General features: G+C 38.4%; 3 protein-coding genes across 4 annotated transcripts; 2 read left to right on the forward strand and 1 right to left on the reverse strand.

Moving 5' to 3' along the window:
• Nucleotides 1-564: 564 nt before the first annotated feature.
• On the forward strand, nucleotides 565-3,875 carry magoh (mago homolog, exon junction complex subunit). The gene is made up of 5 exons (XM_044361850.1): nucleotides 565-758; nucleotides 1,083-1,141; nucleotides 2,506-2,616; nucleotides 3,156-3,238; nucleotides 3,333-3,875. Exons 1-5 carry the CDS (start codon nucleotides 668-670, stop codon nucleotides 3,430-3,432), a joined length of 444 nt encoding a protein of 147 aa, XP_044217785.1. The 5' UTR covers nucleotides 565-667; the 3' UTR covers nucleotides 3,433-3,875.
• On the reverse strand, nucleotides 3,711-8,739 carry cpt2 (carnitine palmitoyltransferase 2). The gene is made up of 5 exons (XM_044361849.1): nucleotides 8,250-8,739; nucleotides 7,856-7,936; nucleotides 7,646-7,752; nucleotides 5,747-7,051; nucleotides 3,711-4,581 (listed from the first exon to the last, which is right to left on the reverse strand). The coding sequence occupies exons 1-5, from the start codon at nucleotides 8,429-8,431 to the stop codon at nucleotides 4,253-4,255; spliced, it is 2,004 nt and encodes a 667-aa protein (XP_044217784.1). The 5' UTR covers nucleotides 8,432-8,739; the 3' UTR covers nucleotides 3,711-4,252.
• A 4,831-nt stretch (nucleotides 8,740-13,570) lies between these two features.
• scp2b (sterol carrier protein 2b) lies at nucleotides 13,571-26,043 on the forward strand. Of its 2 annotated transcripts, XM_044362460.1 has the most exons (6): nucleotides 13,571-13,611; nucleotides 13,814-13,903; nucleotides 14,769-14,859; nucleotides 18,466-18,595; nucleotides 19,212-19,291; nucleotides 24,936-26,043. In XM_044362460.1, exons 1-6 carry the CDS (start codon nucleotides 13,586-13,588, stop codon nucleotides 25,029-25,031), a joined length of 513 nt encoding a protein of 170 aa, XP_044218395.1. In that variant the 5' UTR covers nucleotides 13,571-13,585; the 3' UTR covers nucleotides 25,032-26,043. The 2 variants fall into 2 exon arrangements, with proteins under 2 accessions (XP_044218395.1, XP_044218396.1); XM_044362461.1 differs by lacking the exon at nucleotides 13,571-13,611 and having other exon boundaries at nucleotides 13,851-13,995.
• Nucleotides 26,044-27,460: the final 1,417 nt, after the last annotated feature.

Below are 27,460 nucleotides of genomic sequence, written 5' to 3' on the forward strand. Positions count from 1 at the left end.
GCAATAACTTGCTGAACTAAATCTTTGTCAGAGGAACAATTACATTACAAGACCATAAACACTTAAAGGGATTATTGGCAAAAACAGACAAAACAGACAGAAAAAAAGCAGTAAAAATAAATATAGATAGAAACTATAACTATTTTAAAAAAGTAAGTTAATGATAAATTAAGTAAATGTAATTCAAAAAATGTAAATAATTTTACGACTGAAAAATTTAAATCAATAGACTAAAGTCACAAAATTATAAACATAAGCAATTCTTTGACAATCCACGATGTTTTTTTAAAGAATGTCTTAAAAGCTTTTTCAACACAAAGCAGGGTTGTATTTGGAAAAACACTAAATCAGGTTGTTATGTTTGCCCAAAGTAAATTAATTTATATCAAATTGTTGATTTCAGTGTTGCTATAATGATCATATTTATTTTTGCTAAAAGAACATGTAGGGAAAATTTCGGGTGTAAAATTCTGGATGAATCTAAATTCATCGCAAAGGTATTACAATGTAGTACAATGTAAGAACTACCTGATAGACAAATATTTGGGCAACAAAATCTCATTGCGCCTTGTGAGCCTCTACGCATGCGTACACGTTTAGCGAGGCTACTCTCTTTAGCTGAGTTTTGTCCGCCGACTTCCCCGGCAAGACTCTCTGGAAATTGAAAATGTCAACAAGCGACTTCTATTTGAGATATTATGTCGGGCATAAGGGCAAGTTTGGGCACGAATTCCTGGAATTTGAATTCAGACCTGACGGTAAGTTTAATTTGTCGTTAATTTATGTTTTAGCTTTTCCTGTTTGAAAGCTAACATCGCCTGTGACTAGGCCGCAGCGGACCAAAGTGAGTTGATAACCGCCCAATTCTCTCGCTGGTTTACATTGTGTGAAAAATATAGTACGTTAAATGTAAGCTGAATATAGTCCGTAAAACTAATTAACTTTCAATGTGGTGCTTATTTACGTATAGTTAAATTAGATTATAAGCGCCATGTGGCCTGCAGGACTCCTAACTTCAGGGGTCTTTGATTAAAGATGCATTGTTTTTAAGTTTCTGCTTCATACGGTTTATTTTCTTGTAGGTAAACTGAGGTATGCAAACAACAGCAACTACAAGAACGACGTCATGATCAGAAAAGAGGTAATACATGGTTTCAACCACGAAACTTCCTGGAGGATCTGTGTTCCCAAACTTTTGTAGCATTGGCAGTCCATATTTCTGGCAAACGTTAATGTTTAAAGTCACTGTAATGCCACATGAGCAAATAATGTTTTTGATTTAATGTTTAGATATCAACAATGTGACTATATTTTAAACATAACTGTTGGCTCATTCATTATCGTCATCATGATGGATAACTAAGCCAGTAGAGGGCTCTCTTCTTCACTTAAAGCAGGAGAAAACATTGAATATATCTTAATGATATGATAACCACTGTTACAGAGGGCACCTATTCTCAGTGATTTCTATATATCAGTAAATATGTTAGCTGCATAAGCTAAAGGGGACCAATTATGCTTTTCCTTGTTTTCAGACATATAAATAATGTCACAATGTCGGATGCTCATATTAAATCTGGTCAAAGTGTCAAATAATGAGGTAAACGTATATAGAAGTAATCCCTATTAGCAAAAAGCACCAGCCTCAGACTGCTCTGAACGCTCTGTTTGCAACAGTTTTTCTACTTTCAGCCAAAGTTGATGTTAATTTGTGACGGATTTCTTTATAAGGTCATCTGCTCCACGCACAGTGTGCAAGTTCACTGCTCTGCTCCATTAACATTACAATGTCTTGCCATTGTTTTGGGGGTAGTCACACCGAGCCATGACTCCATTACACAGCAGAGCAAAGTAAAATAAGTAGTTTACCTGTTGGAGGTGTGCTGGTCATCTGCAGCTCTTCATCAAACATCATCATTACTGTGGCTGTTTCTGTGCATTTCTCCATTATTCCTCCCTGCATTATTTTAAACTGATCCGCCGAACAAAGAGCTTCAAATATCTCCATATGTTTTGACCTTTTTTTTAGCGCCACTATCAAAGCTCTGCTAATTCAGTGAGAAACATGTTTCACTTCCTGTAAATTCTTCACAATAAAAGTCTCCTGTTATTTAGACGTTTAAAAGCTTTTTTAAATTTGAAACAGTAAAGCAAGAAATGTTGGGTTTGCATCAGGGGTACATTTACACAACTCTAATACATAAAGCTGGGCAATCAGAACAGAGTGGGCTCATTGGGAGGAGGGCCTTAAAGAAACAGGAGCTAATACTGCCTATTTCAGACAGAGGCTGGACTGATGGGCTGCATAAAGGACAACGAAAGATAAATAAGGAGATTATTGAACTGTGATCATTCAGAGTTATTCTACTGTAGTCCCAGAATAAATTATAGAGCTGAAAATAGGTCCTCTTTAGTTTAGTTTATTCTAATCTGGTTTTTCTGTGTGTCGTGACACTGAATACATCGAAAGATCACTGAGTTTTTGTTTTCTGATCACCAACCCAGGCTTATGTACACAAGAGTGTGATGGAGGAGCTGAAGAGGATCATCGATGACAGCGAGATCACCAAGGAAGATGATGCGCTGTGGCCGCCTCCTGACAGAGTTGGAAGACAGGTTTGTTCACCGACTCCGTTCAGCATCACTGACCTGATTCATTTAGCCTGTTGACCCATTTAATCTTTCTGTCATTTCCTATCAGTCTGAGCTGTGAAGGTAACAGAGGGCTTTATTACTGGAGCAGAAATCCTGCATGCACAAATCAGGCCATATCTTGTCACCATTGCTTACATCATCAAGCCCGTAGTGAAAACTTTGGATTTCTTTTATTCTGACCTAAATTTTAAAGATGCACATGTTGCCCTTTTTTCCTCATGACTGCACTGCTACTATGGTCTTTTTAACAGGTGTAAAACCAGGAAAACACAGAACACTAAATCATTATCTTCATTTAAATAATTTCTTAAAAACTACTATTTATTTATAGCCTATTAGACATTTTAACTTGTTCACAAGTCAGTTTGACTGTTTCTGTAATTTTGATTTTATTCCTGTATCTTTGTTTTTATTGTTTTGTGTTAAACACTTTGTAACATGCCCAAAAAAGGTATTACTCAAGCCTTAGGAACCACTCTTCTTTTTCTGTTGTTTCACAGGAGCTGGAGATTGTCATTGGGGACGAACACATTTCATTCACAACTTCCAAAATCGGCTCATTGATTGATGTCAACCAGTCAAAGTGAGTACTTGTCTCCAGCATTTGGGATAGTAGATATTTATCACTGACAAAAGGCCAAAATGACTATAACTTTTAAAACTGCACTGTGTTTCAGGGATCCTGAGGGTCTTCGTGTGTTCTACTACCTGGTGCAAGATCTGAAATGTCTCGTCTTCAGTCTCATTGGTCTACACTTCAAGATCAAGCCAATCTAACATGTGGATTTTGTCATTCTAAGTGCTTTAGCTGATGTTTCTGTTGTACTACCGCATTTGTACATTTGCTTTTGGTTGAACTGTTTTTATTTTAAATAAAGGGTGAAAAAAAAATCACAATGCTTTGTCTAAGCTATTCATAAGAAGGGCATCACAAGTAACATTCAGTGACTAATGTAGTTCTAGTGTATAGTACGTAGTATAGTGAATATCAGTTTTAGTAATAATGCATTTTAATGGGAGGATTTTCTGGTACATATGAAAAATGTAGCAAATACAATTCAAGTTTTATTTCAAAATACATTCAACCACATGAATAAGGCGGTTAATGATAGAGAATGATGGCATCAAGGTTATTACAGTACTGATAAGTTAATGCTCTGTGTGACGTGCAACAGTCTGATAAGGCACAGCGTCCGTTTCCGTACTATTGCAGAAAAGTTCTAAGTCTGAAAAAAAAACTGCATAAATTATGTGAACAGCACCTTGAATCTGGGCTGTCACTGTATAACTTCTGTTACTCTGAAATTGAAAAGACAGCTAACATTTCACATTAGGCTACAGCTCACTGCACACTGTCAGGATGAACTTGCTGTTAAGTTCAGTCAAACTTCAGAGACTTGTGTCCTGGAAAGTCCGTAGATATAATCAGTTTAAGATGAAAACTGACAATTTTCCTATTATTGGTGTTAGTGTAGAAAATATATTATCTCACTTTAAGCATTTTTTCCAATAAGTATTAAATTGTGAATGACTGCATTCACCTTCACGAAATAGTAAAACTATCATTTTCTCTTCAGTGATGACAAACGCTTGTCTTTTAACTGAGTTGTTTTCCTTCCAGGACAGCAAAAATGTCCTCTAAAGATTTATGGACACACTGCAGGAATTCGTGGACATTGCGAGCTGGGTAGGTGGACACATTACAGCCGATCCAGTCGTCGTGAACACCGTAGCCAACGCCAAACCCGTCTGGCACCACCGGGGCAAAGCCACCAAGGTTCACAGCTGGACTGGTGAGGGTGCTAGTGGAGAGGATGTTGTGGTTGATGGCAGAGTAAGCGGGGTCAGCGTACAGACTGTGCAGAGCCTGACCCTTTGTGTTGGCCAGATATCGCATGGCAAACAGGTGACGGTCAAAACCTTGACCTGGTGAGAGAAATGAAGGAAGTGGTTAGTGCAGCGGATCAAAGGGTGTGTGTGTGAGTGAGTTGAGACCATGGCTGTGTCCCAAATCCATACTACGTACTAATTTTAAGCAGATTTCTGACTGAAATTAACAGTGGATGGTGGTGAAACAGCTCCAGGAACACTCCAGAGCAAAAAACTACTCCATTTTTGGAAAAAAATTGATTCCTGTCCGTTAAGGTTAATTGTTAGTGTCATTCTAGTTACAGTTTGATTCACTTTATATGGTGCATATATTGCACAATTCGCTGTTAGTATAAAACAGTAAAGAATATTGATTCCTTGTATATTAGCTGCAAAATCTAAAACTAAAATATAATACACTATAAAGACAGATATACTGTCTACAGTTAGTATGTAGTATGGATTTGGGACACAGCTGATGTCTTAACTGGTGCAATTTTACCTCTTAGATTTCAAAAATAAAAGGTTGCTTAATGCAGGTACCAGGAAGTGTTGGTGTGAAGCTTCCAACAGCTGGCAGTCAGTACAAGTATCAAAGATGGAAAACTTATTTTCCTAATCAGCTGTTTATTATGAGTGACAGGGTTGCAGTACCCCAAAACTTACTTTCTTATTAAGTCATGAACATTTAATATTATAGAGTAATACTAACAATGTTGCAGCCAAATTTTCAGTGGCTTTAAATATGGCACTTTATGAACAAACCCTTGCTGTAGTAGTTTCCCAGAAACAAAAAGAAAAGAAAAAATAAACTGTGTCCAGAATCACTGCACATGCAGAATAAATGTGCAAATATATTAAATAATCACAACTATCGTAAATTATAAAATATTGATAATAAGATGAAAATGTAATATGTTTAGTGGTTTCCATGTCTCAAGTAGTTCAGCTTGTACTCCATACAAATCTAGTTTGGGCGCTGGAGCTATGGCTGACTTAGATAGTTAATCCTGGACTGTCATTCCTGTTAATAAATCACCAAAGCATCTTGTCTTTGCACATAAAATGACATCAGGAATATGTTACAGTGTAATGAGTGCAAGAGGAAAAATGGCTTTATGGAGCCTTTTCAGAAACAAGCTCCAATTGTCTTTCAGTTGGACAGTATTGTGAATATTTCAGGGGATTTTAAAAACCAAATGTAGAAACGTCTTATACCCACCCATAGCTGCCTCCTTGGTGAGCTGCCCGTGATATTTCGAGCATTCATGGAGCATGGCCTTCAGTTGCTCCACACTGTGTTTCCCTGGCTGGCAGACGAAGGCGTGTGAACACTGTTTAGTGTGTATGGTGGCTGGACGGATGGTTTCTGTGCGGCCGTGCCTGAACGCTGCAGTGCTACACGACTCGTACGTGGCTACTGTCTGTCCATACTGCCTCAGGAAGCCCATTTGAAAAGCCAGCTGCACTATAGCATCTGGACTCAACTTGTTCTTCTTTAACTGCTCTTTCCCACCCTTCTTGAACTCCATAGCATCAATGGTCAGTTTTGATATAGCCGAGTCAAAGTTCTCTTTGGCTTTTGTGATGCCATTCTTCAGCTCGCCGTCCAGGTTGAACTGCAGTCTGCGCACAGCAGAGGCTGAATCCACAGCGGCGGGAGCAGAACCCGGGTGTACCAGCGGTTGCTCCGTTGTGTCTTTGAAGATCTCATTCTGAAAGCGGAGCACAGCTACACCATCGCCCCAGGAGTGCTCAAAATTGATGGCTGCCTGTCCGTCTTTAGCTAGAATGATGCTGAAGGACTTGTCGTACCAGCGGTTGCAGCCGTCGCCGTGCAGCATGTTGTGGGAGATGTGAATATGGTCCTTCATGTTCTCATCATCCAGGCAGAGACAGAAAAGTGCACTGTCCACCATCCGTAAATCCTCTGCGTTTCCAGCCGCTAACAGCTTGTCCCTCAGCCCGGCCCACACATCCCTGTTCTCACTGGTCAGCACCCCGAGAGGGAAGGCAGGCGCTGGCGTCGGGTCGGACAAAATGTGCTTCAAGTGGGACTGGATCTCTGCAGGCTTCACCAGATTCCCATCCCTGTCCACTATGTCAAACACATACATGTTGCCTTTCCTCATAACCAGGAGATGTCGGCCTTTCTCATCGGTGAACAGTTCATCTCGCCCGCGCTTGGGAATTCGAGTTGAGTTGAAGAGGCGAAAGTACTGAGACATGTCCAGGGGGTAAGCATTCACCATGTAGGCTCCATACCAAGACAGCGAGGACGGGACCCAGCGGATGAGATTTTTGAAGCCGTCTGTGTCGCTCTTTGCCGGGTTAAGGTGGAAAACCTCTGGCTCCAGCACTCCAGCTCGCAGAGTTTTCATGAAACGCACTGCTGAACACACCATGTTGGTCGCCCGCACAAGCTGGTCATTGTACTCGGTCTTAGGGTCGGGGTTGAAGGACATGAAGGGGTTGAAGTTCAGCACCACAGAGTCACGTGCAGAAAGATACATATCAAACCATGGCGCTGAAAGCAAAGAAGACAAGATTCATTAGTGTCTGTGTGCATTAAAGATGCTCAGTTTCATGTTGATGCAGAATTTAAAGATCCCCTCCTCACATGTATTAAAACAATCGTGTGTGTGTATGATGTGGTTCTCACAGAAAAAAAAAGTATAATTACCAAGTAAAATCCTTAAAATGACATCACTCATTCTCCCTCATTAAAAAAATCCAGAATCTATAAATATGTAAATATTGTTAATCTAAAGTTTAACTGCTGAACACAAGATGTCTCCTACTTCATTGTAAGGTCCATTCTCAGTCTTTGTGCACTGAAGGCTTCATGTTTCCACATCAGACTTATACAAGTTGAACATTGGACCATAATTGGCTTCAAAACTAGTGGTGATGTCACAAATCATGCTCAAAGACCCGCCCCTAAAAACTAGGTTTTTTAACAAGCACAGAGAAACTTTCCACTTTCAAACAGATGAATGTGAAAACAAACTCTGCACATACATGATTCTGTACAGTGAAGCTCAAATATCCGATCCAGTAGGAACAAGAAGAAAATAACATTTTTGACTGGAGGGGGACTTTAACATAATGGCACACTCACCTGAGATGTAGCTTGTGTGCTTATTGTTTTTGTCCTGAGCTACCAGTTCCTCATGCAGCTGTTTCCCCACACCATTCTGGAAATCCTCTGCAAGTTTCTCTGTTGTTCTGAGGGCACACAAAAAAAAAACATTGTTGCAAGATTTAAACTGTTAGTTCTGGTTGCAAAGGACCAAATAATGAAATCAAAAGGTCCTAGTCATGAACCTACCTGAACTGCTCATCATCCAAAAGCGGCCTCTGAGCAGCTAAATACCTCCTGATAGTATCCTCCAGTTTTGGTACGGGTAACCTAAACAATTCACAAAATGTAAAATCAGAGAGAAAGTATTTCAGCTGTCCAGTACATGACGTTAATCACGTGATGCCCCCTAGTGGCCATCGAGCTAATACAAACAATGCACTTTCACCTAGATTCATCTAAAAGCTTGATGGGTCACCTTCCTTCAAATTAAACACCTTACTACATCATATAACTCTTCGAATGTCATTTAGATTCATATTAGACCACTTTAATGTTATGAATTCAAACATCATATTAGAGTAATGTCGAAAAAATGTGCATGACAACATGAGCACGACAAAATTCAGAATGATCCCCTTACCTGGGTAAACTCTTCTGGTAATGCATCGATGGAACGACGCTTCGGTGCAAATACTCGGATGAAGAGTCTGTTTTGCTGCTGTAGTTCCGCTTATCGATCCCCAAAGCAGTCGCTCTTAAATGAATCAGAGCTCCAGGTTTCCTCAGAGAGGCGACGCGTTGCATTGAGAGCAGTTTCGACATGGTACTAGCAAGCAAACTGGATACCTGGTGGAGCTGTACTGACGTTTAGCACACCGGACAGTTAAGGCTACCGTGATGCAAAAAATAGTCAGTGTCAAATTGCCCTTCTAGCTGACCTGTTTGTTTCCGAACCGTTTCTCTTGAGATAAAAAGGTGACTCACACAGAAAACCCTCTTCTGACTTGTTGCAAACACAATGAAGTGTTACGTTAGATATCCGTTAGAGCAAAAACAAATACTTGAATACACTGAATTGACAACAGGAAGTCTAACCGGCTATACTGGCCACGTGACATGCCGCATTCATGTTTTATAGTATGAATGGGAGAAGTGGAGAAGGTCCCTGTGTTCATCATAATACATCCATGATGTTTACAGACTGCCAGCGTTCAAATCACAGTTCAAGAAGGCTTTGAAATTACAGAGTTGGTCGAGTGAGGGTTAAAAATACTGTGCATGGTCAATATAACACATATCCAGTAAATGTGGGTTTGATTTCCTTCAAAAACGGACTTTTGCCGATGTGAGGCGTACCTATTTACGTGATTTCCAAACACTTCCGTATTATGTAGCGACAAGTCGGGCATTTCGGACAATTTCAGAGGCTTTCTTGTCGCAATTACGACTTCTATGTTGAGAGGAACGCTTTCTATAAGTCAGTATTCGTAATTACGATAAGACGTGAACGCAGCATCAGACCACAGCTACAGACTGGATATCTATATAGGGGAGACCAGGGACAGTTGTAACATAAGACGGTTGTAACACCTTGAATTCCTCCAATCAGAAACAAGCTACAGTGATTACACTCACTCTGCACACGCTCAGTTAGATTGTCTTCTTGCTTGCAAAAAAGGAGCCACATTTGAAACTTCTGGAGAAAGTTACCACCAAAAATGTTTTTTTGAGGTAAAAATGTAACTTTTCAATCAGATGTATTTGTTTGGATACTGTCCTGAGATCAAATGTCCAGGAATCCAAACAAGTATTATTAAAATCACTGTTTTGTAAGCTACAAATAGAAATGGCTAACATGTAGCAGTCAAGCTAGTTCACATGAGGTGAAAACATGGCTGGTGATACTGGGATGGTTGTAACACCTTGTTACAACCATCCCAGTATCAGATTTCATTAATATTTTAAAAACCTAAAGGTCTACATGAACTAGATAGATAGATAGATAGATAGATAGATAGATAGATAGATAGATAGATAGATAGATAGATAGATAGCAAATTAAATGCAAAATGTCATAAAATGACATGCTATGTTAATGATAATCAGTTGCATGCTAATAGTCAGTGGAAACATGTGTTTGCTTACAGCATGCTAAATATCAGAAAGAAGAAGACAGACAGGGGAGTCCCACTTCCTTTGCTGGAGACGGCTTCAGATAGCATTAAACAGGGCAAATCAGTCAGGGCAGTGGCCAAATCATACGTCATTTGCCATGTGACCCTATACTGAGTGTTGTCCTCAAACTAATCCATTTTGATTTCATGACTAAACTTTCTGAGGATGTGTTCTACCCATTAAATAATTTTCTTGCATTATAATTTGATGGCTTCCCCTCTTTTTGTCATGTAGTGTGAAAAAGGGTATTCATTAATTTTTTAAAAAAAGAAATGAATAGTTACAGTAACATGAATAATAAATAATCTTTTTCATTTTGAGTATATGATTGATTAATTATGTATATTTTTGACATGTTACAATCGTCCCTGGCATGTGTTACAACTGCCCCAGTGTACAGAGACAGTTGTAACAGTGGAGTGACTGTATTTAAATCAATTTTGCAACCTGTACATATTTCATAAACCACTTAAATACATTGTTTCAGTAGTTGACACATTGCAGTTTATAATATAGCAAATGGACTGTTCCATTATCAGTGGTTTTTGATTTATTGGGAAAATCACAAAAAGTGTTACAACTGTCCCTGGTCTCCCCTATATACATATACAATATATATATTTATATAAATATATATTTATATACAGCACTGCTCTGAGGAGACAGTCTTTCAACTATGTCTTGAGAGATAAGACAAAACAACAGTTTTTCATCTTTATTGTAATTTTTAAACATGTTACTACAACATAGACTTTAACAGTAAAATATGCATTTTAATATCACAGACACAAGGGATCAATATTACAATGTAGTAAAAGAACTACAATAAAATGAATATACAATTGTAATAAAAAAAAATACATACATCACAGTAAAATAAACGAAAATGAAATGAAGCTAGTACCAGAACCTGAAAAATAAATAGATATTAGCTTGTTCCAGATATATCAGATTCGGCATAACTGTAGGTTGAAGTAGCAAGATACTGCAATACATAAATGTCAAAGATATGTTTGAGGTGGTTTATAAACAGTATTACTATTACATAGCCTGTCCACCAGAGAGCCCTTACAAGTTTGACTGACAACTGTCACATTCAGTACATATCTAATAATTCAGCCTAAAAAATCCAGTATGGGTCAGGCTTTACAGTACAAACAACACACATTCAAGCATTCATGACCCAGACTAAATAAAATGACATCTGTGTTAACATCATTATATGGGTGAAACGTATGCCTTTTATCACATGTGAAACATTGCCTTGTGTATCATCGCAGTGTAAAAAGGTGCCTAATTCAACTTGATTTAACTCATAACTCACTTTCATTCAAAATGCAACCCACAAAAGCCGATTGTCATTTTGACAATAACCATGATTACCCCTTAGGTGTGAAATATTTCACAGAGGCAGGCAGTTCCCTTTGCACAGATGTGAGCTAAAAGAGTAGGTAATTTCTCCATAAATATTGTCCCATTATTATAATTCAACTCACCTTTCTGTCATTGTTTAGCCTACTACATCACGACCTCCTCAAGCAAGGCTTACTGGGACAGAACTACATATAAATCACCTCTTATGAACCTTATTTCACATACAGGTTTCGAGTTTAACAAGTCAGGTTTAAGTTAGTTACTTGTGACTATTTATTGCACCAGTTATTTTACAATAACTTTGCAAATGCTGTTTTATATAATTCTTCAAGTTCAGGCAGTATCCAATAGGACATTCAATGCTAACATAGCACATGTAAAATCTGAAACATACTGTATAACACTTAAAAAGCACATTTCCAAGCTCAAACCTTAACATTTACCAACATTTTGTGATGCATTGTGTAGAAAAAAGGTGAACTTTGGCTGATGGCACACTGTGAACTATCTACAGTATTTTCAACCTGTTATTATTTAGCTTTCAGGCCAGCAGAGTGCAGTGTGCTCCTGATTAGTGGCTGTCAAGTTCACCAAGCTGTGTGGTGAGCTCAAACTCCACACATGGACTACAAAAAAAAAAAGCCCAGACTGAATCATATAGCATGACAGCATGCCTTTCCCGTGGCTTGGCAAGCGTTCAGCCTATCATAGTGATGAGTGAGAGGGCGATTTGGGTGCTTGGTCTTGAGCCCTCCCCCCACGCACCAGCTTCTGCCTGCCACTATCCGATGAACCCCCCCTCACTGCTCTAGAAAAGCATTGAGGGTGACAGTTCACCGCTTCCATTAGACTGATGAGATTTTCTCATGTTTGCCTCCTCTCATGCTGTGTACATTAAATGCGGTGTCATTTGCTGACCTGCCCTCTTTGAATAGCCTACAGCATATAGACACTTGCATCCTGCACATTGAAATGTTCTCTGATTGTATGACATCAAAAAAGTACTCTCACCAACACACCTGTCACCATATCTTCGACTTGTGTATCAAATTGACATCAGAAATGTTATATCTTGGCTTTTGATCGGCTACAAGCAAAAATGTTATGCACATGTTGTCTGTGAGCTTATCTCTCTATAACACCATCATATTTCTCAGCGCCTATCATGTTGAAATCAAAGGTGCAATTGCACAGACTTTGGCAAGAAGCCTTAAGTGTTGAAGTCTGACAATCTGTCTGTGTGTATTTGGAACGGGATTATGGAGAAACAGGAATAAACATCGTCTTGTACAAACACCATCAAGCCTCTGTCCACAACCAAGGCAGACAAAGACCACTGAGGATTCTGTGGTTGCGATAGTAATAATTTAATGTTCTCTTGTATATCTTATCGGGTATTTACTAGTAGTGCAAGATTTATGTGATAGGATATCTTAAAAACCTTGGAAGCAAGGATAGCCATGCAAACCTTATGTTTTGTCATTTCTGAAAGGCAGACAACACAATAACCCGCCCCCCAGTTTCCACTTGTCCTCTAGGCTAGAATAATACAGTTCATAAACTAGTGTGCATGGGAAGTATTTTATGCTTCATTTTACCCAAAAATTTAACTTGAGGTTCATCTTTTTGGCCATGAAATGAGCACAGAAATCAATATCCAAAATGGAGTTGGTACCTCTCAAGTCTCTTTAGGTACCAGTGTGTTTGCAAGAAAAAATCAATGAGTACTTGTGTAATCCATCAATGTTACTATCCAAGTCTATATTTTTATCTATTAAAGATCCCCTCCAGACATGTACTAAGACATATAAAAATACTCTGCTTTGAACAATAATAACCTCATGAAATTCCTTAAAATGATATCTACTCCTTCTCCCTCATCAAAAAAAACACAGAATCTATGAATATGTGAATGTATTTCATCTCAGAAGTTTAACTGCTGGACACAAGATTTACTGTAAAGTCCATTCTCAGTGTTTGTGCACTGGAGGCGTCAACTTTCCACATCACAATTGTGTAAATTGAATATTGGACCAGGACTGGCTTTGAAACTAGTTGTGATGTCACAAATCATCCTCATAGGCCCGCCCCTTAAAATTAGATTTTCAACAAGCACAGAGAAACCTTCTACTTTCAGCAGATGAATGTGAAAACACCCTTTACGTGTCAAACTCTGCACATACTTCATTCTGAACAGTGAAGCTCAAACATTCAACTGAAGTAACAAGAAGAAAAACATGTTTTTTAGTGGAGAGTAACTTTAATGTTTTTTTCATTACGACTATGGGCATTGATTTGAACAGCGTGCACAGTATTACCCCATATAATGTCACTGACAAAAGTTAAAGCAGGCTTTGACCTCATTGAGGTGACTTACACAACTCAAGCAAGAGTCTGCTGGATGATTTTCAGACCATACAGAGATGAATGATTGTCGATAGTTGCCGGAAAAGGTAGAAAACAATACATTCAAAAGCAGCATAGTTTGCAAAAGAGTTAGTAGTGATGTGGGCTACGTTGTAGTGGATGTGCTAAAACATGCAAACCGCTGGTCTGGCTCCTATTTTAAAAAAAATTTAAACTGAGAACGTATGTTACTGTTGTAGAGCATAAAGTGGACTATAATGTGGCAAGATTATTTTTTAACACATATAGGCTACACTCGGGGCTATCTGACATCGACACGTCGAGTCTGAAGATCCGGGAGAGGAGGAAGAAACAAGGAAGTGCAGTTAGCAAAAGCAGGCAAGTACAGGCTACATCAGCGGCTTCGTTGAGCTTGAGGCTGTTTGTTCATCTAACGTTCTTGCAAAAATGCCTGAAGTACTGACATTAAGGTATGAATACTGAACTTTGTTTGTTTGCATTGTTTTTGGTTTGAATGTTGATTAATTCACCGAGGTCAGCCTTGTTGTCCCTGTTAACATGACACCAAGTTAGCTACAAAATGTCAAACTGCAACGTTAACGCTTGTTTAAGTCAGCTCATTCGTACATTTACCAGCTTACAAGCCTTTACAACGGGGTGCTACCCCCCGTTGGTTAATTAGTACATAATTATATAGTTGGCCCCGTTTGTGTAAACCTGAAAAATGACCCCCCTCAACACCTGCAGCATGGAGTGTTTGCCACTGTGTTGCACAGCAGCAGCATCTCCTCAGCCAGCAGGCAGCAGTTTAAAGATATAAAGATAGTAGCAGCTGTATAAAGATAAAGATTGGCATCTGTATAAAGATAAAGATTGGCAGCTGTATAAAGATAAAGATTGGCAGCTGTATACAGATATAAAGATAGTGGCAGCTGGAAGAGGCTGTGTTGATGTTTAAGTACAAAGATTGCGAATTAAGCAGTGAAGGTGTTAGTTGATGGATCCTCATCCAGTTTGTGGAAGTGACAATTGAATTGATTTTGTGTGGTATGTCACCTCAATGCTGGTGATTGCATGGTGCTATCCACCTGCTATACTATGAAATTGACTGAGAGTGAACACACACTGAGCACCTTTGCTGAGGCCAATATAAAAGAATTAGATTGTATCTGTGTGTGTTTTTATCTCTTTGTTATGATCGCTAACTTTCTCATTTCCTTGTCTTTTCCTTCACCATGTCCAGGATTCAAGCAGTTAACACCAATGCCAGTGACGGACTGGAGGGCTTCAAAGCACATGCTGTGTTCCAGGAAATCAACAAGAAGCTTCAGGAGGTGATAACATCTCTCACTATACACTAGACATTATTGTTAAAGGACAGGTTCACAAGTCCTGCCTTAAAACAACAGTCAGGTGTCCATATGAACAGTGAAAGAGGTTTTCCTCGCTGTTATCATTCCTCCTGTTCATACTGGCTATTAAAAGATCTCCTTCAAATGTGCTTTCAATGTAAGTGATGGATGACAAAATCCACAGTGTGTCCACACAGTCATTTTGTGCAAAAATGCAATTAAAAGTTGATGTGAAGCTTATATGAGGCTTCAGCAGTCTGAGTTAAACATATCAAGTAGATATCTGCCACATTTACAGTCTTCTTAGCATCATATTCTCTCTTTGTGTTTCCTGTTGAGCTGCAGTGGAAGTACAGTAACAAAAAGAGGGACTTTAGCACCAAAAAGACTGTAATGTTGAAAGATATCTACTTGTTTTGACTCATTTGGACGACTGAAGCTTCAGATAAACTTTTTAATCCATTTTTGCACAGATGGAGGACTGTGGATTCTATCCCCCATCACTTCCATTGTAAGTGCATTATGAAGGGATCTTCTAATGGTCAGTATGAACATGAGAAATGTTTACAGCAAGAAAAACATGTTTCAGTGTTCATTTGTGCAGCTGACTATTGTTTTAAGACAGACTTGAAAAATTGCGAACCCGTCCTTAAATGCCACTTTATTACCACTTTTACTGGCATTTATTCTCTGGGAGTCTTACTCCAGTGGCTCTTTTAAAAGGACACTTAGTTAGTTTTGGTTTTATTTTAGAAGTAGTACAGTAGTCCAGTCACAGGTATTTCTAGGTCTGCATCATACCACTTCATGTGGCCTTTAACCTCATGGTAGGACGTTTGGATCACTTCAACTGTCATTTTCATAGCATAAAAATAATTTCAAGTGTATTTTGACTCAATCAAACAAATGGTTTCCTCCAGAACTCAGTGTTTTTAAGCAGTTACCATTTTGTGGCCTCAATTGTACCCAGTTCATCGAATTTGTAATACACAAATCCAGATTAACCCTTAGAACCCAACTGACACCAAAATTATGCAGATCAGCACAACTTGTTTCTCTAATGGTGGACAACTGTGGCTAAATATCATATTAGAAATCATATTAAAAAGTTGCTTCTTACACGCTACCAGTCAAAAGTTTGGAGGCACCTACTCATTCAAATGTTTGTTAGTTTGTTAGTTTTACTATGTTCTGCATTGTAGAACAATACTAAAGACATCCAAACTATGAAATAACACATATGGACTTATATAGAAAACAAAAAAGTATTAAACAAACCAAAATATGTTTCATATTTTACATTCCTCAAAGTAGCCAGAAATCATCAGGTCATTAGGTGGGCCAAAAACACTGCTTTTGGAAACACTTTGCAATTATTACTGTATTTGTGAAATCACTGGTATTTGGATAATTAAGTAAAATTACACACACAACTGCATATAAACTAAAAAAAACATTACACCTGATTGAGGGCATGGTACCCTGTGCACGCTGAAGTTTAACCTAATGTTTAAACAAAACTCAAGCACTAAAAAATCAATTGGCTTACAGGCTGTTGTTTCAAAACCAGAACCAACAGCCTGTAATCACAACCTCACATAACAGCAGCAGCAACACCCACTCCTTTCAAGATTATACATATATATATATATATATATATATACATATAATATATATATATATATATTCATCCTTTGGTCAAACGATCATCTAATTCATTGTAGATATGTGCCCATATGCACAATAAACTACAGCATTGACAGAGAATGTAAATAGCTTACCTGTGATGATTGCATTTCAGCAATGAAATTATTATTATAATTCCAAAACAGAATACTTTCACCACAAAAGGAAAGAAGGATAAAAAAACTGTGACAAAATCCATGAAAATGTACTTTTTGTTGATCATTTCACACTATTAGTAATTTTTTTTACAGTACTTAGTTATCAACATGGTTCTCCATTTATATACAGATACAGCATTTTGCCATGTGTTGAAAACCTTTGGGTATAAAGGCAATTGGAATTGTATTTAAGTTTAGGATTCAAATTTATCCTGAAAATAAGAATATATGGAATGGCCAGCTGAGACATATTATGACGGTATATCTCTGCCACAATCCCTGAGCACAAATGAGATCCACGTGCTGCACATGCAACTCAAACAGCTGCACACCCATATTATTTTTGCGAGCGCTTTCATAGCACTGGCTTGCAGAATATCTCTGCTTGCACAGGCAGTATTGTAGCCTGCAAGGAAAACCGTGCTTTGAGCTTGCACAGCATCAGAAGGAGTGCCTGACTGTTGTCCTCGAGCTCACAACTACTATCATTGCTCTCCTGGGGCCTGTATTATGAAGCAAGTTCAACATACCCAGGATATCTTTTTATTAGCTGGCTTCACTGAATCTAACCCTGCCTGTCCAGATAACCAGTACTACAAAGCTGGCTATTAACTAGCTCAGTCAACTCTGGGGTTTCAACCAGCTATGAACATGTTCATGTGAAAGAGGCGGGGTTGTTAATTACGAGTGACATCATCAAAACGATGAATGAAGTACTTCATATGATATGAGATGAAACGGTGATACCAAGTACGAGTACGTGAAATATAAACAATAGTCTGTAATCATACAAGAGAATTAGATGTAGAAACAATAGAAGTAATTTCCACATATTAAAAGTAAGCTAAGGATTAAAATACATGTAGGTATTATTATATATGACTGAAGTATAGAGAGAGTATTTCTTGCTCTTTAGTTGGATGATGAAGAAAAGATTCTGAATATGTCACATAAAAAACTGTTTCTGCTACTGAAGCAAAGAGAGGAATAGTAGTGAATGACTGATGAGGTCTGTCTGACCCAAATGTTGCGTTTATAATCATGGGAGCCAATTAACAGTGTGGATTATTTTTCTAATAAAAGATAATATTTTGTTTTTATTTCCAGTTATCATCACACAGTTGTCTCATGTTATTCTGAGCTGCAGTGATGGAATCAGAGAATAAAACCTTCCACACTGTCAGCTTCACTCCGGGGATGAAATAAATTTAAACAATTAAAATGCAGCTATAATCATCATCATGTGTTTAGTGTCGTAAACGATCTCTCTGTTTGTTAGAAGCTCTGTTTTAAAAACCAGAGTGGAAATAGAAAGTCTGGAACGATAAAATGTTTCCACTGACCTATAAAAATATATAAAATGATATTGAATGTGTTTGTCTGAGCTCTGCTGATATTAATATGATAAAATACTGGGACTTTTTTTTCTTTTTACTAAGATCCTGTAGTTGTTTTTATGTTGTTAATTTTGGTAAAACTGGTTGAAGTTATAAAAGTAGTGTTAAAAAGTATAGGCTATAAATTTTCAGTATCTGCTTGAGCTTTCATTCTGAAATATGTCATACATGTAGTGAGTACGCTGTCAGCCTGTAAATAAAGGGAAAGAAACCTGCACAGGGTTGATTTTTAAAATTCCAGTTACTGCTCAAAATGTCCAATTCTCTGATTTCTCTTCTCTTTATGGACATGTAATAGAGATTTTGAAGGGTTTAAAGTATGGAAACTCTCTGTGTACTTTGAACAGGAAGGGGAGCAGTTTGTGAAAAAGATCGGGGGGGTGTTTGCCTTCAAAGTGAAGGACGGCCCAAATGGACAGGAGGCAACTTGGGTGGTGGATGTGAAGAACGGCAAGGGCTGCGTTCACAATGACACAGGTGAGAAAACTCAAATATAGTGAAAATTAATATTTAACTATACGGTGACATGCAGGTTAAAGTTCAAGGCCTACACAGGCTGTTTTTCTGCCTTATCTTTCTGTGATTTTACATTACATAAAGGTCCAGTGTGTAGAATTTAGTGGCATCTATCAGAACTGACCTGGCAGAAATTGAATATAATATTCATAAGTATGTTTTAATTAGTGTATAATCCCATGAAACTAAGAATCGTTGTGTTTTTGGTACCTTAGAATGAGCCCTTTATATCTACATAGGGAGCGGGTCCTCTTCCAAGGAGGCTGCCATGTTGCACCACCATGTTTCTACAGCAGCTCAAAACGGACAAACCAAACACTGGCTCTAGAGAGGGCCTTTCACCTTTTTCACGAGTTTCGTGGCGACTCTAGGTTCTCCTACAGGGAGGAGGGCTATTCAGTTGTTTGCAATCTGCAACCTCACCGCTAAATCTTACACACTGGTCCTTTAAACATTTTAAATTTTGTTGACATCTTCTCGATACAGTAAAACTGCCTGCAAGCCATTGAACAAATATCCCTAAGCTGTATGTCTGTATATTTGTGTTAAGCTTAGCTCCTGTTTCTCTGCCCCTTAGCTAAGAAAGCAGATTGCACCATTTGCATGTCAGATACAGACCTTTTGGCCTTGATGACAGGAAAGATGAACCCACAGACTGTGAGTATTCAGCCATGATGTGCCGTGATTCTATTCACAGCTCATTTGCATTTATTATTGATGATGATTTTAAGATTTAGTTTGTCATTTTCTTGTGTATTTGCATACACACAAAAAAACAAAAAACGAAATGCTGATCCTCCCAGCCCGCAGCAGCAACAGAAAGGATTAAGATATGTGCAGATACACTTACAGCTTGTGTTTGGTTGGTATGGGACTATTTAAATTATATGTGTCTTACTCCAATGTCTACTGGATGTGACTGTGATGTGTTCTGGCTCCTTCCACAGTTTTCAGAAGTTTGAGTTTGACAAATCGAGTGGGTATCTTCCACAGTGACAGTCATCTTAGTAGGAAATTCCCTCTTTGTGTTTCCCTGGTCACTGCTGTGGAAGATAACCACCTGATTTATCTCAAGTCAGACTGCTGAAACCTCATATAAGCTTCATCTTAACTTTAGAATGTATTATTTTACACTGAATGAGGACTATGGATTTTGTCCCCCATCTCTTACATTGAAATCATGTTCAGAAAGGATTGATGGACAGAACAATTACAGCGACCAAAAAATCGTCTCAATCTTCATATGGGTTTTGAATGTTGTTTTAGGACAGAAAAGAAACAAATATATAGCAAAAGTCACTTTCTTGTTTGCAGAGAGAGAAGTATAGAAGTTAAAGTGGACCTATTATGATTCTTATGATGATTCACAGTTCAAAAAACTTGCTTATCTTATACCGGTCCTTTAAGCAGCCCCTCAGTTCAGCCTCTGTCTCTAACAGGCAGTCTCAGCTCCTGTCTCTTTAAGGCCCACCTCCCAATGAGCCCACTCTGTTCTGATTGGCCAGCTTTCTGGAAGCCTGCCGTGCTAAGTTACTACTGATGAAAACCCAACATTTCCTGCTTTACTGCTTCATATTAAAACCTTTTAAATCACCATTTTCATTCTTTTTATTTAATCTTTATTTAGTCTGGCAGTTTCAGTCTCTCAAAAAACAGTTACAAGAATCATAAAAACATCATATAATAAAGCTTTAAAATCTCCAAGAGGAATGTTAGACTCAAGTTTGAGGGCAGTTTGCATTTAAAAGGTGCAAAGTATGTGAAACCAGTTCTGCCAACATTAGTGTGAACACGAGGGATATCTTAAGTTATGTAGTTACTGGATCGTGTGCTGTAGTTACTAGATTTAAACGAGAGAAGAGATGTGAGGTAGTCTGGAAGCTTCAACAGTTTTTATAGATGAATAACATGAGATGGTTATTTCTTCTTGACTGTGAAGAAATCCATCCAACCTTGTGATACAGAGAACAATGATGAGTATGAAATTTGTCATTTGGGATAAAGCGTAACACACAATGATACACAGGGTTTAACTGCTGAAGTGATGATGAGGCAGCATGACAATACAGAATATCTCCACAGACATGAAGGTTGGCTGCACAATAGTTTTGCAGATGGAGGAAGACAGACATCCTTTGATTCTATACAGGAAGCCTAGTTTGATTTTTATTAAATTTCTGAGTCAAATGTTAAATATGAATCTTGAATGATAATCTGCTGTTAAGCCAAATTCCTAAGTATTTGTATGACCCAGAGTAATATGGGTGCCTTTTAAAGTTTTAATGGCAGGATAGTCAGACTAAATAACAGAAGACTTTTATTGTGAAGAATTTACAGGAAATGAAATGTGTTCCTCACTGAATTAGCAGAGCTTCATTAGTGGGGCTAAAAACCCTAAAAACTATTTGTTGAGCGGATCAGTTAGAAATAATGCAGGCAGGAATAATACAAGCAGAAACAGCCACAGTGATGATGATGTTTAATGACAGATGACCATCACATCTCCAAAAGGGAAACTATTTATTTTACTTTGCCGTGCTGTGCAGTGGAAAAACACTCGCAGCGTGCCAGCTCGACATGAGTCATGGCTCGGCGTGAGTACCGCCAAAACAATGGAAAAATGCCATAATGGTAGCATAGCGGAGCGATGAACAACGTGCGCAGTGTGTGGAGCAGATGACCATATAAAGAAATCCGTCACGAGCCAAAAGTAGAAAAAACTGTTGGAAACCGAGCGTTCAGAGCAGTCTGAAACCTTGAAAGCTTTTTTTTCTCACAGGGATTAACTCTACGTACGTTTACCTCATTATTTGACACTTTGGCCACTTTAATATGAACATCCGACATTTTAACATTATATATATGAATGAAAATAAGGAAAAGCATAATAGGTCCCCTTTAAAAAAAAAAAAAAAGGAGAGCAATGTGCTGGCGGTGGTGGGGAGTGGTTTACTTGCTGCTAACAAGATAGGCAGCTGGTATCGTTTCTAAATGAACTGCAAACATGTTTATATGCTTGTGAAAAACAAGTTGAAACTGTATTGGAAAGGAGGCCGGAGAAGAGACAGTCCACTTCTGAAACCCTTTCAGAGGACATTAGAACCATGATGAACACAACGCAGCTGGATCCAGTGGACATCTGGGGTTACACTTTATATCTGAGGCTTCATTTATGTTATTTTGCATTGATTAATTAGTAAAAGGTTACATGCACAGTTGCATCCAAAAAAAAACAAGAAAAGAGCAGAAAAATCCTGATTTTAAGGAGACGGAAGAAAAACAATTATAGAAAGAGCTTTTTTCTTATGAGATAATAATAATTGTATGCCTACTTGGTTGAAATAATAAAAAGAATATTATTTATTTTTATATATGGTCCTGAATGCTGTTCATATCTTGTAAGGTCATGACACCTTTACATTTTACAGATTTTTAAAAATGTTTGACATTCTTATGTTTTGTACTCACCATATGTGATCGTAGTTGAAGACAAATTTCATCCAGTCTGGACTATAAAGTTGAGTTGGAAAAAAAATCACTTTGCACTGAAAATGACTTCATTATTTATTTTCCTGTGTAATATTTGTGTAGACACTTAAAAACAGTTTGGTTTAACTGTTAATAGTAACAGTATCCCTTACGCCTTAAAAGCTTTAATGCATTGCATAATTGTAGTAGAAAGTCATTGTTTCCAACACTTACTGATATTTAGACAGTGACTTTAAAATATTTAGAGGTTTAAGTTTTTTATTGTGTACTTAAGGCCTATGTCTGTACTAACATACCCACTGTTGTACTCTACTGTACGGTAATTCTGTTATATGGCATCAGTATAATAGTCCAGGCACTGACAGAATTATGTAGTTGCATATCCTCTTGGCATTTTTCTGCAGTTCATTCCATTTCACCTCAGCCTGTGTATCCTGTCCAAACAGATTTGCTTGCCAGTTGGATGTGGCACCAACAGGATATTTTGATAGTGCTTGTGTGAAACTAAGAGGAAAGTCTGTGCTGTGTCATTATTGGCTGATTGTTCCAATTTCCCGCCCTCAGACCAGAGGCCAGAAAGTTGTTGCTGTGTAGGGTGAAAGTATGATACAGATTTCCTGCATTCAGCCTACGAAAGAGACCTGAGAATTAAACAATGGAGATTTGTTTCATGCCTGACTAAGAAACACAAAATGTGGTTTGTGTGCAAAAAAGGGAAAAAAAAAGGCAAATGTGTCAGCCTCTTGCAGTCGAATTGTCAAAGCCAAATAATAAACATCGACAGAAAGGTTATACTGAGGGATTGACATTGACAGTTGTAAGTATTTGCTAACACTATTCTCTAACATGTCAGTAGAAACACCCGTGCCTAAAGCGCCTACACAGCACTCACACAGCTGTTTCCACTCACCGATTAAGCTCACAACTGTGTGGGTGTGCACTCACTGTCCTTGATTGACATCTCCCTCACTCTCCTGTTAGTTGTGCCTGTTAAGGTGGGTAAACTTACCTCATGATCATTCTTAGTTCAGAGAGTTTGGTGATATCACATAATATGTCATAATTCCCAGCATAGAGTCCAGATGCTAATCAGCCAGGATGTGTGGATGTTCAGGGCCTTCAGAAGATGAGATGATATATTTCTTATTTTCATCAAATCCTATGAAAAGGGTCAATCAAACAAACAAGTATTGTCTCTGTTGTCCTAAAACTATTAAAACACATCAATGAGCCACACTGGTTGACGTGTTCTTTCATCATGAACACATACACTGAAGTTTATTTTGATTTGATATCACATGTGCTATCCTGCTGCTGTAAATACTCTCTGATTGCGATTAAATTCTGTAGTCATTCAAGGTCCCGAGAAGACACAGCCTACTGACTTTGGTGATCCCCTGGCTTTTTCTCTAGCACCACCAGCAGGTTGGCTCTTTTGGCTTTTGCTGAAATAGGTTAACAACTGTTGTATTGTATGCAGAGGATGAACCCTTGTGACTTTTCACTTTCACTCGACAACTATTGGATGGAGTGACATCAAATTTGTTACAGACATTCAGGATGAATTGTAATAACTTTGGTGATCCCCTGACTTTTCATATAGCACCTCATTCTCAGGACAAAATTTTACTTTGACCAGTACTTTGGTTCATGACCAAATACCTGCAAAACTAATCATATGCCCATGACTGCTAACATGCCTGTAGACTCTTAGTATTGTTTGACTGAGAGGAAAGTACTGAGAGATGGACTAACGTATTGTCAGTTTTTGTATTTTACATAATACTATGTATTTCCTGCAAGATGGGTCCCATATACTCATGGTGAGGGTCAACATAAAAACTTTAATAGTAGTGATGGGCTGCACTCAAAAATGTCAATAAATAGACATCCACAGTTTGTTGAAAACATGATGATGATGAATTATGAAAGAGGAAGGTGTTGATTTGTCGCTGTGTTTTCACTGGGCCAAGAAAACTGTTATTAGTGCAATTTTAATCATGAACTTATGATCTCAGTCCATTTGTTTTCACCGCTGCCATCTAAAGTTTGGAATTTCACATACAGAATTTTTCAGGGAGGCATGAATCAAATCATTTCATCTCACCTTTCAGCTCTCTCTTGTTTTCATGTTATTTGCAGAAATATTTTCCAACTCTGAATTAGTACGGGCAAAGAAGTGAATCATGAGGACCACCCTGGTCGTTTGTACTGGAAAAGTGATTTTATGAATCACCTCGCTTCCAACAGTCCATAGCCATTTACAATGATTACATGTACCCAGAGTCAGAAAAGTAGTCCAGGCACTGCTGCAAGAACATGGTCAAGAGTCCCCCCCCCCCCCCCCCCACCACCCCCAACCCCCCAAAATCATTTGGAAATGTGGACCAGTAATTGGATGGTATTGATAAAAGGGCAAACTTGATCATTTCAGTTCTTTCTTCCGTTTCTGTGTCTTACAATCCCATGAAAAAGCTTTTATGTTCCTTCTGAGAAATGAGTCAATGTTCCAAGAACTTCCGATCCCTCAGAGTGGTCAAATTATTAAATTCTCATCTGATTTACCTTTTCAACCTCCTTTTTGCACTCCAGTCCACAAACATTAATTGCTCCAACTCTACCCACTCTGTGCCTGTGTGCCATGCAGTTTCATGACATTTTATAAGCTGTTGTTGCTGTTGCCCCACTTTCCCTGGGTTAATCTCTCACGGTAACTCTTAATAGCAGCATGTAGTCGTCCACAACACACACTCAGCCGCACTTCAGATTCACAACTGTCTGGATGACGTTTATCACTCTTTCTGATTCACAGGCGTTTTTCCAGGGTAAGCTGAAGATCACAGGGAACATGGGACTGGCCATGAAGCTTCAAAACCTGCAGCTGCAGCCTGGCAAAGCCAAGCTGTAGAGGAGACATTGGAGCTAGTTGTAACTACTACACCTCTGAACACTGAATAGTTTCTGTATCGCAGATTAAAACCACAACGAATTTAACAGCAAGTCTGATTTCAGATCAGTGTTGAAGGTCTGTTAAACCTTCTCTCACTGGACTGAACTACTTTTCCTGCTACTGACCGGCCGGGGGATTAGTCAGCAGCCCTGCCAAGCTAACTGGAGAAAAAGATAGATGGGTAGATAATTAATTCTCTAATAAAGGACCTCTCATGATAATACCCTGAGTACATTAGAGTAGAAACAGGTTCTCCCTACTTTGTGATACTAATTCAGTTTTAAGTCCATTTTTCTGTAATTTTCCAATACCAATGAACTAATTCTTTGACTGTGTTTTGGCTAGAAAAGTTTTGGATAGAGCAGATTGACGCCATTTCCACAATCATGGACACAATAGTCTAAGTGCCTCCTTGTCTCAGATTCGCAGTTTGCTCAAAGGTTTTTAGCCAACAACATAGAAATGTTTTTCACTGTGGCTGCCTGCTGTTTTAAAGGACCAGTGTGTAAAATTTAAAGGCATCTAGTGGTGAGGTTGCAGATTGCAACCAATTGAATACCCCTCCCCTCACAGTCTCCTTCCAAGCATGTAGGAGAACCTACAGTGGCAGCGAAAAATATGAAAGGCCCTCTCTAGAGCCAGCATTTTGTTTGTCCATTCTGGGCTACTGTAGAGACACGGCGGTACAACATCTGGGGCTCCGTGAAAGAGGACTCGCTCCCTATGTAGATATGAAGGGCTCATTCTAAGGTAACGAAAACACAACGATTCTTATTTTCAGGTGATTATACACTAATTAAAACATGCATATGAATATTATATTCCATTTTCTGCCAAGTTCATTCCACTAGATGCCACTAAATCTTACACACTGCACCTTTAACAGACAGGGTTGTAATGTTCTGCTGTGCTGTCATTATGGTATGAATCTCAAAAAAGATTTCTAATAAATAAATCGGTCCATTGCGTATCTTGACTCAGGTCTGTTTTTCTTCGTCAGTAATAGTACTCACACCCGATTATCTAGGAACTTTGTCTGAATGTCTGCCACTGACTCTATGTTTTTAATAATTTTGCTGACATAAACAAAAAGCCCAGAGCAATTTATCTGTGGAATGCTACATTAAACTAGACTTAACAACATGCTGGCGCTCTTACTTTTTTTTAAAGATTGAGGCCTCCTGACTTTTATGACCAAATGGTAATAGTGAGTTTATGGATAATGTTGAGCAAATGGAAATATTGGCTAGATGTCCTAACGTTAGCTTCAGTGTTTATTCAGTGTGAACAATGCTGTGTGCACATTCACATGATATACCCTCTCTTTGCCACATCTGTGGCTCCACAAGATATTAACTTTCTTGTCTGCCAAAATAACTCTTCCTGCACAGTTTAGGAGGCCTTGTTTGAGGTTTTCTGAGTCAGTTAGTGCGACCTTCCACAATAATTACCCACTGTTCAGGCGCGACAGTATTTGGATGTCACTGTCATGTTGGCTGGGCCTGTGTATGTTCCCCCTTTTTGGAGGACCCTTCCACTTTTCCAACACTGCAGCGACCTGGTTCCAGACTGCCACGCTGTAGTTTTTCCTTTGTAAATGGAAGAGCATGGCTAAAACAAATCTGTTAACTAGCTCTGACCCAGATTCCACTGCAGCTTTGGCTCAACCCTTGTAGCCTTCTGGTTCCCGCTCCGTAGTAATAGTCAGGTTATTTCAACGGCCAACAATGACTGCTTTTAGTGTGAGATTTCACAAGCGTAATATTTGATTTTTTTTTCCTCTGTTTTTTCGCAATGGGACATTCAAATTTTAATTAGAAATAAGAGACCTTTATTTAAAATGTGGTTAATAGAGCAGTATAATGTCAAAATGTTCTAATCCTCATGTGAATAACAAACCAACGTAAAAAAAAAAAAAAAGATGATAAAAGAAAGAAATACATTTTAGAATTACAGATGTTTTTTCGTGACCACCACGAAAATGGGCACTCAACAGATTTAACACATGATGTTCAGTTTACTCATATATGGGAGTGCTACTCAGCGAGTCAGAACACTTTCATAATTTCCTCTGTGGCTCTGGACGAAGATGTCTTAAGAACAATTTAGAACAAAAAAAAGTTACAAGCTTGGGCATTAACAGGAAAGAAGTGTTTAAGAAACGACGGTATTACGTTGTATGGGACGTGTAGGATCCAGCGTTGTCCGAGCTTGACCCATACTAAAAGCCTAAAAACCAGGATGTCTCAGTCACATCTGTGTCAATTTTCTCTTTTTAATGTTTTCCTCGCATGTCATTTTGTGAAATAAATCAGCAATAAATCAGTGGAGTGCCCCTTTCAGACCACTAAGATGTAAAGTAGGCTTTAATGTGCTGTGATACTCTT

This window comes from Thunnus albacares, chromosome 9 (assembly GCF_914725855.1).
Source record: "Thunnus albacares chromosome 9, fThuAlb1.1, whole genome shotgun sequence".
Classification (NCBI taxonomy): domain Eukaryota; kingdom Metazoa; phylum Chordata; class Actinopteri; order Scombriformes; family Scombridae; genus Thunnus; species Thunnus albacares.

Bases quoted from the DNA above. Each gene is read 5' to 3' on its own strand.
- magoh (XM_044361850.1), top strand. From the start codon at position 668: ATGTCAACAAGCGACTTCTATTTGAGATATTATGTCGGGCATAAGGGC. The intron at 2,617-3,155 runs GTTTGTTCACCG...GTTGTTTCACAG, and splicing joins CTGACAGAGTTGGAAGACAG to GAGCTGGAGATTGTCATTGG. The intron at 3,239-3,332 runs GTGAGTACTTGT...ACTGTGTTTCAG, and splicing joins ATTGATGTCAACCAGTCAAA to GGATCCTGAGGGTCTTCGTG.
- cpt2 (XM_044361849.1), bottom strand. From the start codon at position 8,431: ATGTCGAAACTGCTCTCAATGCAACGCGTCGCCTCTCTGAGGAAACCT. The intron at 7,753-7,855 runs GTAGGTTCATGA...GTGTGCCCTCAG, and splicing joins TTGGATGATGAGCAGTTCAG to AACAACAGAGAAACTTGCAG. The intron at 4,582-5,746 runs GTGGGTATAAGA...TTCTCTCACCAG, and splicing joins CACCAAGGAGGCAGCTATGG to GTCAAGGTTTTGACCGTCAC.
- scp2b (XM_044362460.1), top strand. From the start codon at position 13,586: ATGATTGTCGATAGTTGCCGGAAAAG. The intron at 14,860-18,465 runs GTGATAACATCT...TACTTTGAACAG, and splicing joins TCAACAAGAAGCTTCAGGAG to GAAGGGGAGCAGTTTGTGAA. The intron at 18,596-19,211 runs GTGAGAAAACTC...TCTGCCCCTTAG, and splicing joins CTGCGTTCACAATGACACAG to CTAAGAAAGCAGATTGCACC.